The sequence below is a fragment of the Panthera uncia genome, chromosome B4 (assembly GCF_023721935.1).
Source record: "Panthera uncia isolate 11264 chromosome B4, Puncia_PCG_1.0, whole genome shotgun sequence".
Taxonomy (NCBI): Eukaryota; Metazoa; Chordata; class Mammalia; order Carnivora; family Felidae; genus Panthera; species Panthera uncia.
The window spans coordinates 41,868,175-41,881,502 of record NC_064809.1 but is presented as its reverse complement, the minus strand read 5'-3'; the positions used below and the strand labels follow the sequence as shown (position 1 = coordinate 41,881,502).

The 13,328-nt window shown below is 36.1% G+C and overlaps 1 protein-coding gene across 6 annotated transcripts in view; it reads right to left on the bottom strand.

The window, feature by feature from the left end:
- The window catches only part of RIMKLB (ribosomal modification protein rimK like family member B), a 71,714-nt gene that overhangs the window by 12,677 nt on the left and 45,709 nt on the right, over positions 1–13,328 (bottom strand). For all 6 annotated transcript variants that reach the window (XR_007456943.1, XR_007456939.1, XR_007456940.1 and 3 more), the window contains exons 3-5: positions 6,268–6,498; positions 4,299–4,385; positions 3,025–3,228 (exon numbers count right to left, since the gene is read on the bottom strand). Coding sequence is in view for 1 of the 6 variants with exons in the window: in XM_049627061.1 (XP_049483018.1) it covers positions 3,025–3,228; positions 4,299–4,385; positions 6,268–6,498 (522 nt within the window). In the remaining 5 variants the exon portion in view is untranslated. The remainder of the gene's footprint in view (positions 1–3,024; positions 3,229–4,298; positions 4,386–6,267; positions 6,499–13,328) is intronic.

Below are 13,328 nucleotides of genomic sequence, written 5' to 3'. Positions count from 1 at the left end.
CAAACAAAAAAACCTTAACAAATTTAAAAACACTTTTTACAGGCAACATTGTCTGACAATAACCCAAGAAAAACAGAAATTATAAATTAATGATTTAAGTAACCAAAAGATTTATTAAGGACTTAGAAATTGCAACACCGATCCCCTAAATTACAGGGAAATGAAAACATGTATAAAATCACTTCATACCAAAACTTTTATTTTGAATTAGCAAGAAGAAATTACTTATAAAGTAAGAAACTAAGAAGAGAGATTCAGTAAAGACAGAAAGTTGAATGAATAGAATAGAAAAATAGAAAGGACAGAAAAATCCAAATGTTACTTTGACAAGATTATGAATGATACCAAACACAAAATTGCAGACAAAGGAGAGATTCAAATAAGCACAAGCAATCATCTAAAGAACCTGGCAAAAAAATCTGAAACCTAAAACACGTGGAAAATTTCTAAGCAAATGATAAATTACCAACACTGCTTCAAGCAGCAGCAAACTTAAACAGGCCAATTATTATTATGGAAGAGATCGGAAAGGTGATAAAAGCGCTACTACTACAAAAAGAACTAGGACCAGATAGGTTCAAAGTGGAGTTTTGTTTAGCTATCCTTTATTCTGATGTTACTTTACCTATGTAAAGTGCCAGAAGATAAGACTGAAAATTCCCCAATACATCAAATAAAACCAAAATGTTATATAACCTTGATCAAAAATGATCAAGAAGTTTTGTTTTGTTTTAAGTTTCTTCATTTATTTTGGGACAGAGAGTGACAGCAAGTGCATGCAAGCAGGAGAGGAGCATAGAGAAGGGGAGAGAGGGAATCCCAAGCAGGCTCCACACTGTTAGTGCAGTGTGCGACTAGGGGCTCCATCCCATGAACCATGAGATCATAACCTGAGCTGAAATCAAGAGTTAGACGCTTGGGGCCCCAGGGTAGATCAGTCAGTTAAGAGTCCGACTTAGGCTCAGGTCATGATCTTATGCCTCTTGAGTCTGAGCCCTGTGTGGGGCTCTGTGCTGACACCATGGAGCCTGTACCCTGCCTCAGGTTCCGTCTCTCTCTCTTTGCCCCTCCCCCATTCACACTCTTATCTCTCTCAAAAATAAATAAATTTTTAAAAAAGAGAGAGAGAGACATTTAACGAACTGAGCCACTAAGGTAACCAAAAAAATGATCAAGAAACTTTAAAAAACGGGGGTGCTTGGCTGGCTCAGTTGGCAGACCATGTGACTCTTGTCCTCGGGGTTGTGAATTCAAGCCTGACATTGGGTGCAGAGATTACTTAAAAAAAAAAAAATAAATAAATAAAATCTAAATGTTTATTTACTTTTTGAGAGATAGAGTATGAGCAGGTAAGGGGCAGAGAAAGGGAGAAACAGAATCCCAAGCAGGCTCCAGGCTTCATGCTGTCAGCACAGAGTCCAACTTAGGGCTCGAACTCTCAAACTGTGAGATTACGACCTGAGCCAAAGTTGCACGCTTAACCGACTGAGCCACCCAGGCACCTTCCAAAAAATAAAATCTTTACAAAAATCAATCAATCAATAAAATGTTTTACAGTCAACAAAAACTATTCATTACGGAAAAACCAAAACAGTCTTTGAAAAAAATAGCTTGAAAGCCTATTTCCAGGAATAACCATAATTATCTAAGATATATGTATGTAACTTCACTTAACTGAGATATTATGTAATGGTTTTTTAATTACTTTTTTGAGACAGAGTGTGTGAGTGAACACGAGTGGGGGGCGGGCAGAGAGAGAATCCCAAGTAGGCTCTGCTCTGTCAGCAGAAAAGTCCAACGTGGGGCTCAAACTCATGAACCCTGAGATCATGACCTGGGCCGAAATCAAGTCAGACACTTAAACCAACTGAACCACTTAGGCACCCCTGAGATCATATTACAGTTAAAAAAACATTAAGAATATGAAGGGACAGAGCTTAACAGTTTTAAAAAATGATTAAATTCGTGTCATGTACTTGAAAATCTAGATATCTTCATAGCTTCCATGTAATTTTCCACTTTTGGAAATCAACATATTCAAGAGTGGTTAAGAGGACAGCTCTGGAGCCAAACAGTATATTTGCATCTTGGCGGCACCATGATTAGATCTGTTATCTTGAGCAAGTTACTTACTGTTCTGGGCCCTCCTCATCTGTAAAATGGGAATACTAACAATACCTAGCAATATCTAAAGAAGTTAACAGTCATAAAGCACTGACTACTGTACCAGCACTGAAGAGATGGTAGTTGGCATTGCTGTTAAAACTGAATATAAGAGAATGTTCATATAAAAAAGGCCTCTAAACAATCTGGTTACCAGAGGGGAGAGGATGAAGGGGGATAAAACAGGTGAAGGGGATGAAGAGGTACAACTTCCAGTTACAAAATAAACAAGTCACGAAGATGAAAAGTATAGCAAAAGGAATATAGTCAATAACATTATAATAACATATGGGGACAAAGCACTGGGCTGTACACCTAAATCCCTCGGTTGTACACCTAAAATTAGTGTGTCAATCATACTTTAATAATAAATATTTGACCAGTTTGGGTCAAGATTAAAATGTCTGTTGGACAACTACATGGAGATACTACTGAGTAGGCAGTTATTTATATGTACCTGGAGTTCAGGAAGAAAGCCTAAATTACAGATATAAATGTGAAAATCACAACATATACATGGTATTTAAAACCATGAGCCAGATCGGATGACTAAGAAAGTCAAGTATAAGAAAGTGAAATAAACATTAAAGAAGAAAAAGCTCAGACTAAACTCTGAGGCACTTCAGCAGTAAGATCTCAAAATTTATGACTCAGACAAATCCAATTTTACTACTAGAAAAACAACTCAAAAGTATACTTACTATATTCAAGGTACGGCTACTGATCATAGTTATGTGTGAAAGGTGAAAGATAATAGTTTTCAACTTACTAAGTAAAAAGATCTGTCATTATATATGAACACTCGCTGGACAAGCTGTAATAATATTATATACACTAGAAAGACACATGCATTGTTTTTACCTAGTGAGCAGTTACTTTGCATCCTTCCATCCGTTGAACAACGTAACATGGTGCCAACCACACGGCCTCCCACAACAATGACACGCACATCCCGTCCATGAGACTCTTTAACGTACTTCTGGAACAGGTATGGAGCTTCATGGCGAATAAGATGGCTTAGATCAGCCAAATGGTGCTTATCTCGAGCCAAGAAAACAGCTTTGCCTATGATTGAAAAAGAATAAAAAACACATGTAAGTCATTAAACTGCGAGCAGTTGATATGTATTACCTGCATCTTCTTGGGTCCCAACCTGCTCTTTCAGAATCTATTAATTTTTAACCAAAGTAACAGTTATGGTAGTTATTGAAACAATGCAAAAATGTATTTAAGATAAAGTTAATAATCTCCTACCACTCCCTTAATTCCTACAGTAACCTAGAATTTATTTCAGTAGATGTTGTGAAGTAGAGGTCCAAGGTTTATATTCCTCCATGTGAGCCAATAATGCCAGCCTCGTTTATTAGCAAAACATTTCCTTCTGAGAAAAACCATGTTTTATAGGGATATCTGGGTGGCTCAGTTGGTTAAGTGTCAACTCTTGGTTTCAGCTCAGGTCATGATCTCACAGTTCATGGGTTTGAGCCCCACATCGGGCTCTGTGCTGACAGTGCAGAGCCCTGCTTGGGATTCTCTCTCTCCCTGCCCCTCCCCTGCTCTGTCTCTCTCTCTGAAAATAAATAAACAAAAAAAAATTTAAAAGACCATGTCTTATATATTATTACACAATATATACAAAATTTGCATAGGGTAAAAGAGCAGTATGTTACTATATGCCTAGTTTTATTTCCAAGTTCACTAGTCCATTCCACTGCTCTATTTGTCGATTTTTATGTCAAAGGAAGTGGCTATTTAATTTTTTCAATGTTTATTTTTGAGACAGAGACAGAGTGAGAACAAGGAAGGGGCAGTGAGAGAGAGGGAGAGAGACAGAATCCAAAGCAGGCTCCAGGCTCCGAGATGTCAGCACACAGCCCGATACGGGGCTCAAACTCACAAACTGTGAGATCATGACCTGAGTCAAAGTTGATCACATAACTGAGCCAGCAAGGCGCCCCAAAGAGCTATACGTTTCAACTGATAAGGCTATTGTCTAGTCAATAACCGTGAGGAAATACAAAGAAAATAATAAGAGCATTGATCAGATTAAGAAAAAATCTATTTTGTATAATCACCCTTATTAATTCTCAAGAGTAATTTCAAAATGATGTGCCATAGTGACAACTCATACACACCTCTATGACCCCGCGTATTCTTCACTACCATTGGAAACTCCAGTACTTCTGCTTCATCGATCATTTTAGCAAAATTCTCATGACCACCTGGTTTGAGTAAAAAAGAAATTTAAAAAGAATAGTAACAGAGGTGTTTTGTGGTGTTATCTATGCTAAAGTCAGCAACACAGGAGACAGAAGGTAAGAACCTGATGGCTACATTTTGTTTTTCTTAGAGAAAGTAATAAATAAAAGTTGAAAATACAGTTAAACATCAGTTTGAAACAACACCTTTTAAAATGGATGAAAGTTATCTTAAATTATAAATATTCTAATATCTAACTTAAGGAAATTATCTTTCAGTTAAAACAAAATTTCCTAGTTCTATACAATTTTTCATATTTTTATCCTTTATTCTTCCACTACACAAATAACAGAACCACCAAGACCTACTTTAGTGTATTTAAATTCCAGTTTTAATCTAAAGATTAAAGAATCTCCATCTAAAGATTAAGAAACAGAAGAATGAGTCTGTTTAGAAGACTCACTCAAGGATGAAAAGATGCTACATGTGTTCTATCCCTCTCAAACACACAAATTAATGTTTCATATCTCCATTATGAATCAGAGTTCTTTGTATACTACAGCAGACAGTACCCATGAGTTAAGTTTTCTTCTGTTTTTACTGCCCAGGAACAAATGATACAGTAGCAAAATCAGAGCAAAAATGAATTGTGGTATCAGCCCGGTGATGTAAAAAAAATTAAACCAGGAAAAAGTTCATTAAGCAACTGCAGTAGCATACATTTGCAGCCTAGAGAAATTAAGATGATTCAGTCCCCAATTTTAAACTGTCAACATTAGAACATAGGTAGTATTTGGGAATTGGGCTAACACTTTTCTCCTTTCCATTCTCTTAAAATCAGAAGTGTAGACCCATGATATAAGCTATAATATAATATTCCAAAAGCATCTGACAGAATTCTCAAACTATTCATATTGTCTCTTCTTGTGCAATTGCTAAAAACAGCAACTGTATCAACACATGTCATACAGACTTGGGGAGTTCCCTTCTTTAAAATACTAACGGTAGGAATAGGATAGGGATTTCTTTTTAAAGCTTCATTAACTCTCTAAGCACACTACTGGACATTTATTTGAAAAAATGTCTTTATGGAAAACTGCAATGATTTATAGCAAATTTGATCCTTTCTAATCTAAAAGAACTGGACAGGCAGGAAATACATTAACATAACATTGTTTGTGGCAGTGTTACTCAAAAGTGTTGTCCAAAAACCTGTGCCTGTTTATGACTTCTCTGCTACTGATATGTAACCAGGTAAATACAAAAAGAGTAAACACTGGAAGCTTTTATAACAATCTGGCATTTCTCAGACTTTTTTTTATCATATTTTGTAAGAGTATTGATACACAGCATACTGGTCTTTAAAGAAAAAAAAGATCCTTTACTTTTACCATGGTTTTGGAAGCACTGGTTTTAAAGCATACCTATTACAGTGTCATTTTCTTAAAAAATAAGAGAAAAAACTTCTAAAAAAATTATCATGAAAATGCTAATAAGGATAAACAGATATTAAACAGAGATGTATCGAATATTACAGCCTATGAGATCTGGCCCACTGCCTTTTTTAAATAATAAAGTTTTATTGGAGGACAACAACAGTAATTTGTTTAAGCATTATTAATAAAGCTCTCTGACTACAACAGCATTACTGAGAGCACAAGAGTGAACTTACAGCCTAGAAAGCCCAAAATACCTAAATCCACTCTACCAATATCACGGAACTAAATCTTGACACATGATTCACAATGCTCCTGCCCAGTTTGTTAACACTGAAAATTACTTCTGTAAGAAGTTCCTCCATGTTCACAAATTTCCTTGTATCACATAACCCTCTTAATTTAGTATGCCTTTCAAAACCATCAGTGTTGTAAAACTTAGACTATAAATTCTTATTAGTGAACTTACCATAAGAGAAAGTATCTGGCAGAGGAACACCATGGCCCGCCAACTCTTGAAATGTCCAGAACTTATTAACACAGTTCAGGATGGCTTGAGGTCGGTTCATCAACCGGCATCCCATCTTCTCTAGATGGCGCAAAACAGTGATGTCACTATCACTCTGCACCCAAGGGGTTGGTACTCTCACTACCACCACCTGGGGGTAGGCAGTAATTAGTTCTCCATTGATCCGTAGACCTGAAATACACCCCAATGAAGCCAAAACCATTAAAGGGAATATACCAAAATATACTAGACCTGGGCTCACAAAACTAAATATACCATTTTCACCAGAACAGAGAGACATTCTTCCTTAAATTATATTCCTTTATAAGAAAAAAGAAAATTTAATGAGAAGAATTTCTGCAGTGGTTAAATAAATTATGGTATGTGCCAATACAATGAAATATTACATAGCCTTTAAAAAAGAAATTCACAGAAGCACCTGGCTGGCTCAGTCAGTAGAACATACAACTCTTAATCTCAGGGTGGTAACTTCAAGCCCCATATTGGGTGTAGAACTTACTTATTAATAAAAGTTAAGAAGAATGTCATAATCTCTGTTCAAATGTAGAAAAAAATGTCCAGATACATAATGCTGAGTTTAAAAAAATCAAATCTGATGTATGGATTTGTTGAATCAATACACTGCATACCTGAAATTAATATCAAACTGTAACTAGAATAAATTACTGGAATTAGAATAAAATAAAAATAATTCTGTACCAACTATGTTCATTATGTGTTCATTTCAGATAAAGCAGGAAATAAGAAAGTTGCCTTCTTTTATGATTTTGCTTATATGTTTTTATGCCCAGGTGACTCATTTTATTAAACACCTATTTACATTTATTTTTAAGAAAAACAAAAAACAAATCTGAAAAGTTTTGTATTTACATATGCATAGAAAATGTATGATCTGATAAATGATATAGGTAGCTTTCTCTAAGTGTGAGTGGGTGGCAGTGCAGGAAGACAAAGGTAGAATGGGAAACTTCACATTTTGCTCCATGCAATTCTCCATCTTCTTTAATTTTTTTTTTTAAGCGAGGACATTTATAATTAAAGATTTTAAAGAAAGTTTTGGGGCACCTGGCTAGCTCAGTTGGTACAGTATGCGACTCTCGATCTTGGGGTTGTGAGTTTAAGCTCCACATTGGGTATGGAATTTGCTTACATATAAGATCTGTAAAAAATAAATAAAATAAATAAAAGTTTTTTGGATGTTACCCAATACCATTCTATTTAAAGAGGTCCCAAATAACAAAGGAACAAATTATCTATATGAGTTGTTCCTTAAAACCTATTTTCTTTGGGGTGCCTGGCTGGTTCAATCAGAAAAGCGTGTGACTCTTTATCTAGTGGTTGTGAGTTTGAGCCCCACATTGGGTGTAGAGATTACTTAAATATAAAAAAAAATATCTTCAGGAAAAAAAAAAACCTGTTTTCATTTAAAACTAGCATATGCTCTTCAGGGGTGCCTGGGTGGTTCAGTTGGTTAAGTGTCCAACTTTAGCTCAGGTCATGATCTCGCAGTTTGTGAGTTCAAGCCCTGGACTGGGCTCTGTGCTGACAGCTCAGAGGCTGAACCCTGCTTTGAATTCTAGGTCTCTCTCTCTGCCATGCCCCAGCACATACATACTTTCTTTTTCTTTCTCTTCTTTCTGTCTTTCTTTCTTTCTTTCTTTCTTTCTTTCTTTCTTTCTTTCTTCTCTCTCTCTCTCTCTCTCTCTCTCTCTCTCAAAAATAAACATTGAGGTGCCTGGATGACTCAGTCGGTTAGTGTCCGACTTTGGCTCAGGTTATGATCTCATAGTTTGTGAGTTTGAGCCCCGCGTCAGACTCTGTGCTGACAGCTCAGAGCCTGGAGCCTGCTTTGGATGCTGTGTCTCCCCCTCCCTCTGCCCCTCCCATACAAATGTCTGTCTCTCAATAATAAACATTAAAAATTTTTTTAAATAAAAAAATGAAATAAAAAACATTAAAAAATTAAAAATAAAAATAGTATATGCTTCTTTATGACAAAGACAAAAATATGTGATATATTCTGCTCCCATCCAACGTCCTAAGTACTCAGTGTTAATAGTATATATTTCCCCCCTGCTAAGTACGGAAAAATATTTATATAATTTTTAGAAAAATTCGATTTTTTAAAAAAACTTAACAATTATATCTTATAGATACACCATATGAGCAATACCTTACTCAGACATTCATTCACTTAATAAATATTAAGCAATTAGTATGTGTCAGATTATTTTATAAAGAGCAGACTTGGATTGGCAAATAAGGCAAATAAGGTCCTTACTCTTGAGAAGATTCCATTCTAGTAGGAGAGACACTTTCAAACATGGCGGAAGTTCTAATATAGGAGAGATCAGTGGGTAAGAACTGAGTTAGGGCCTAAGACTTAGGAACGTGTGTGTTTCAAGAAAAGAATAATGACACTTCACATATAAGGGAGTGGGAGAAGTCACAGAGCAAAAGAGCAGTACAAACAATATGTGCTTCAACTGCAATTTGTATTGACAGAATGTAAAAGTAAGGTTGGTCATTTAAGGTGTCAAGCATGCAAAGCCACAAGTTTTTATTGATATATAACTGGCATATAACACTATTAGTTTTAGGTGTACAACATAATGATTTAATATATGAAAAATACTGAGAGATGATCACTGCAATAAAGTTAGTTAACATCACCTCACACTTATAAATTCTTTCTTGTGATGAGAAGAACAGTTAAGATCTACTCTCTTAGCAAATTTCAAATATACAATACAGTATTGTTAGCCATAGTCACGATGATGTACATTACATCCCCAGGATTTATTTTTATAACTTGGAAGTCGGTACTTTTTGACCACCATCTCCCATTTCCCCAACAACCATCCCTCCAGATCTCTGGCACCCACCAAACTGTTCTGATTTGTAGCTAGGAGTTCAGACTTTTTTGATTCTACATATAAGTAAGATCATACAGTATCTGTCTTTCTGACTTATTTCTGTTAGCATAACAGCCATAATATCCACCCATAATGTCACAAACAGCAGGATTTTCTTTTTTAATGGCTGAATAATATTCAAATGTATGTAAATATATATCACATTTTCTTTATTCATTCATCCATCAATGGACAATTAGGTTATTTCTGTGTCCTATCATAAATAACGCTGCAACGAAGCACTGAGATATATCTTTGAGCTGGTGATTTTGTTTTCTTCAGGCAAATAGTCAAAACTGGAACTGCTGGATCCACAAATTCTGAGCTAAAGAGTTTACATCTGCTCTGATTAAGGAAACTGAGGGTATGTGCTGCCTGTTGACACTTCACACCATCCCTATCTTTTAATCCCTCCTGTATGGCAGGATCTAGAAGCATTTCCTATACTCCCTTACCAGCAGGATTCCATTTTGAGAATCTACCACCAAGAGACAGTTATATACAATTTTAAAGGTGAAAGAGATATAGAAGTCATTATCCTCCAGGGGCAGCTGCACATAGGTATGTGGTCACCAGCACATGTGAGGATTTGCCAGTTGCTTCAGGCACTCTCACCATCATTCACCGTGCTGCTACATCTTGAGATCAGCACTCAATTTTCTGCAATCCCGCACTTTCTCATTTCTTAGGGTTTTGCAATGACTTGCCTCTACAGGCAAATCTAAACACCATTTTTTTTTCTTTTTAGTTGGAAGAAACCTACTGACCAGATTGGGGGTTAAAAGTTTTTAGACTAGGATATGGAGAATGAGGAAGCTGAAAAGCAAAGCCATTTTAGGGCAGAAGATGCTGAATCTGGATCTAGACAGAAAAGAATCTGGTGATAATATGAGGACATCAAAGCAGAACTATTCTGTAATAGCTGAACTATGGATTGAAACTATACATATACGTTATATATACACATAAATCATATTTGGAATATGGAGTGTGTGTACACATGTGCGTACTACTTATTTGTCTGTTTATTGGAATCTGCCCAAGACATAATAGCTAAAGAAACAGGGATATACAGACTAAAAAAATAAAAGGAAGAAACGGAGAAACCTAAGACCAAGACTTGATGGGTCCCAATAAGAGACAGAAAAGGAACTAAAAACCTGAGGAAAAAATCAGCCAAAAACTAGAAGAATCTAGTTTTAAGTAGTATTGCAAAAGAGAAGAACGGACAGTATTATCAGGAATGATCAAATTCATTAAATAAAACAGAAGTAACAAGAAGACTGAGTTTTGAGAAGTTTATTCAAGAAAGAGATACTGTCAATTGTCAAGAGAAAATTCAACCATTATTACCTTTTCTTTTCACTTCCCTAAACTGGAGACAGTTTTTGTACCTTTTAAGAAAGGTGATAAAGAAAGTAATGGAAATGTACCAATCTTAGTCCACATTACCAGTAGAAACTACCTATCCGTTGCCACTGGAAATGGGGAGTATGGGAGTACTTTCACCCAAAATGCAGTCAGATCTGCATACCATACTATATGGGTATTACTGAGGATGGGAAGAAATTCAATACCTCCTGAATGGAAACAAACACTTTGTTATTTTATACAAGCAGAGATGAACCAAGGCTAGAAAGAGGAGTAGGTACAGATGAATTTAAGCCCAAAAAACCAAAGCAACATCTCTCACAACTGTGCCTTAGTGTTACTGATCTTTTGGGCACTCTTAGCAAATGCTATTATCTTTGAGGTAGAGTTTTTAAAACTGAAATAAGAAATGACTGCGCCTTAGATCCCTGTTATTCAGTACACACATGCAAATGAACATGTACAGAATTTTCCCAATTCCACTACACTTGTAAAAACAGGTAGTCCAGTTGGATGTGCTACTACCACTCAGCTTTCTTTTCAACTCTACTTTCTCATATATACATTGTCTTTTTTACTTACCTTAAATCTAAACTTGTGAAACTGTCGATCTAATTATACTTTGTATTGGGATGAAGATTTCAAAACAAATATTATAGATATCACATTTCAGATTAAGTATATATATGATCAAGCATTAACAACCAAAAGTAAATTAACCTCAGTATAGCAATGGGGTGTGGGAACAATTTTTGTTCCTATATTTTCAAGATAAATGCATTATGTAGAAACAAGTGTTGGTGAATATGGGGAGAAAAAGGAACCCTCCTGCACTGTTGGTGGGAACGCAGACTGGTGTAGTCACTGTGGAAACAGTATGGAGGTTCATCAAAAAATTAAAAAAGAACTACCATATGATCCAGTAATTGCACTACTCAGTACTTGCCCAAAACACACTAACTCAAAGGGATACATACATCCCTACATTTACTGCAGCATTATTTACAACAGCCAAACTATGTGGAAACGGCCAGTGTCCATCAACTGATGAGGAAACAGAAAAGACATGGTATATACGCACAACAGATTATTCAGTCATAAAATAAAGAATGAAATCTTGCTATGGACGGAACCATAGAATATTACAGTAAGTGAAATAAATCAGAGAAAGATAATACCACATGATCCCACTCACATGTGAAATTTAAGAAACAAAACAAAGGAACAAAGGAAAAAAAGAAAGAGGCAAACCAAGAAACAGACTCTTAACTATGGAGAACAAACTGATGGTTACCAGAAGGGGGACAGGAGGGGAGGGAATGGGGAAAACAGGGCATGAGGATTAAAAAGTACACTTAACACGTTGAAAACTAAAATGATTTTAAAAATGTATTACATATTAAAAGTCTGCTGCTGGTTTAAATCAGAGTGAGAAGGTGCTACGGGCTGATTGTTATTCAAGTTGAGAGATTCTTTTGGGATATTAACACTCTCCTTGCCAATAATTAGTTGGAGAATCTCTCATGTAGCTCTAATGTAAATCTGTGATTTTGAAAGTAGAGTTTGGCTACACCCTTATTTGGATAAGTACTAGGTGAGGCACCTGGGTGGCTCAGTCAGTTAAGCATCCGACTCTTGATTTCGGCTCAGGTTATGATCTCACAGTTTGTGAGACAGAGTCCCACGTCAGGCTCTGTGCGGCCAGCATGAGGCCTGCTTGGGATTCTCTCTCTCCTCCCCTCTCTCTCTGCCCCTCCCCCACTCGTGTTCTCTCAAATGAGTACATAAGCATTAAAAAAAAAAGGAGGGGTGCAGGGGTGGCTCAGTCAATTGAGCATCCAACTTCAGTTCAGGTCATGAATTCGCTCATGAGTTCAAGCCCCACATCAGGCTCTGTGCTGACAGCTCAGAGCCTGGAGCCTGCTTCAAATTTTTTGTCTCCCTTTCTCTCTGCCCTTACCCTGCTCACGCTCTCTCTCTCTCTCTCTCTCTCAAAATAAACATTAAAATAAAAAAAAAATTTTAATAAAAAAATAAGTACTAGTATTTTGGGGGCAAGAAAAAAGAGTAAGTACTAGTGTTTTTGTACTCAGGAAACAAGAAACAGGCAACTGATAGGTTCCTTGCTAACTAGCATTAATTTTTTTCCATCTTTTAGTGTTCTAGAAGGATTCTTCAGGATTTCTTGGATTTTGAGCTTTAACTGAAAGTTTCAAGTAAAGGTACTTTTTGTGCACTACTAAAAACGCACACAATCTCTGTGCCAGAAATCAAGGAAGCACTCAAAGACTAAGGGAGGTATGTCACTAAAAACACAGGAGAGAGTCTAGGAGGGGTCCTGTTAGCCAAATTTCAGATGACTTGACCATTAAAAATAATAATTAATTGATAACACAGTGAATACAAAACAAGTTCATGAATTCGTAACAATTATAGAGAATGGGCAAAAAAAAAGTCTCATTCGCTATCACTGAAGGGACTACTACCCAATTCCTTATTCTAAAAACTAATAAATAATGAGAAAAATTACATTTATCCCAACTTTTCAATAGGAAGTATAGTTTATCACTAGTAGGAAAAGCTTTTCTTTGAAGATGAATGTCAATTAACATAGAAGGAGTACAAAATTTGAAAAATAAACACTTTGTAAATCCCAATGAAATAAGTGAATGAGGCAAGAATCATTAAGATGCTAAAAGTGTTAAGAAAAGGTTG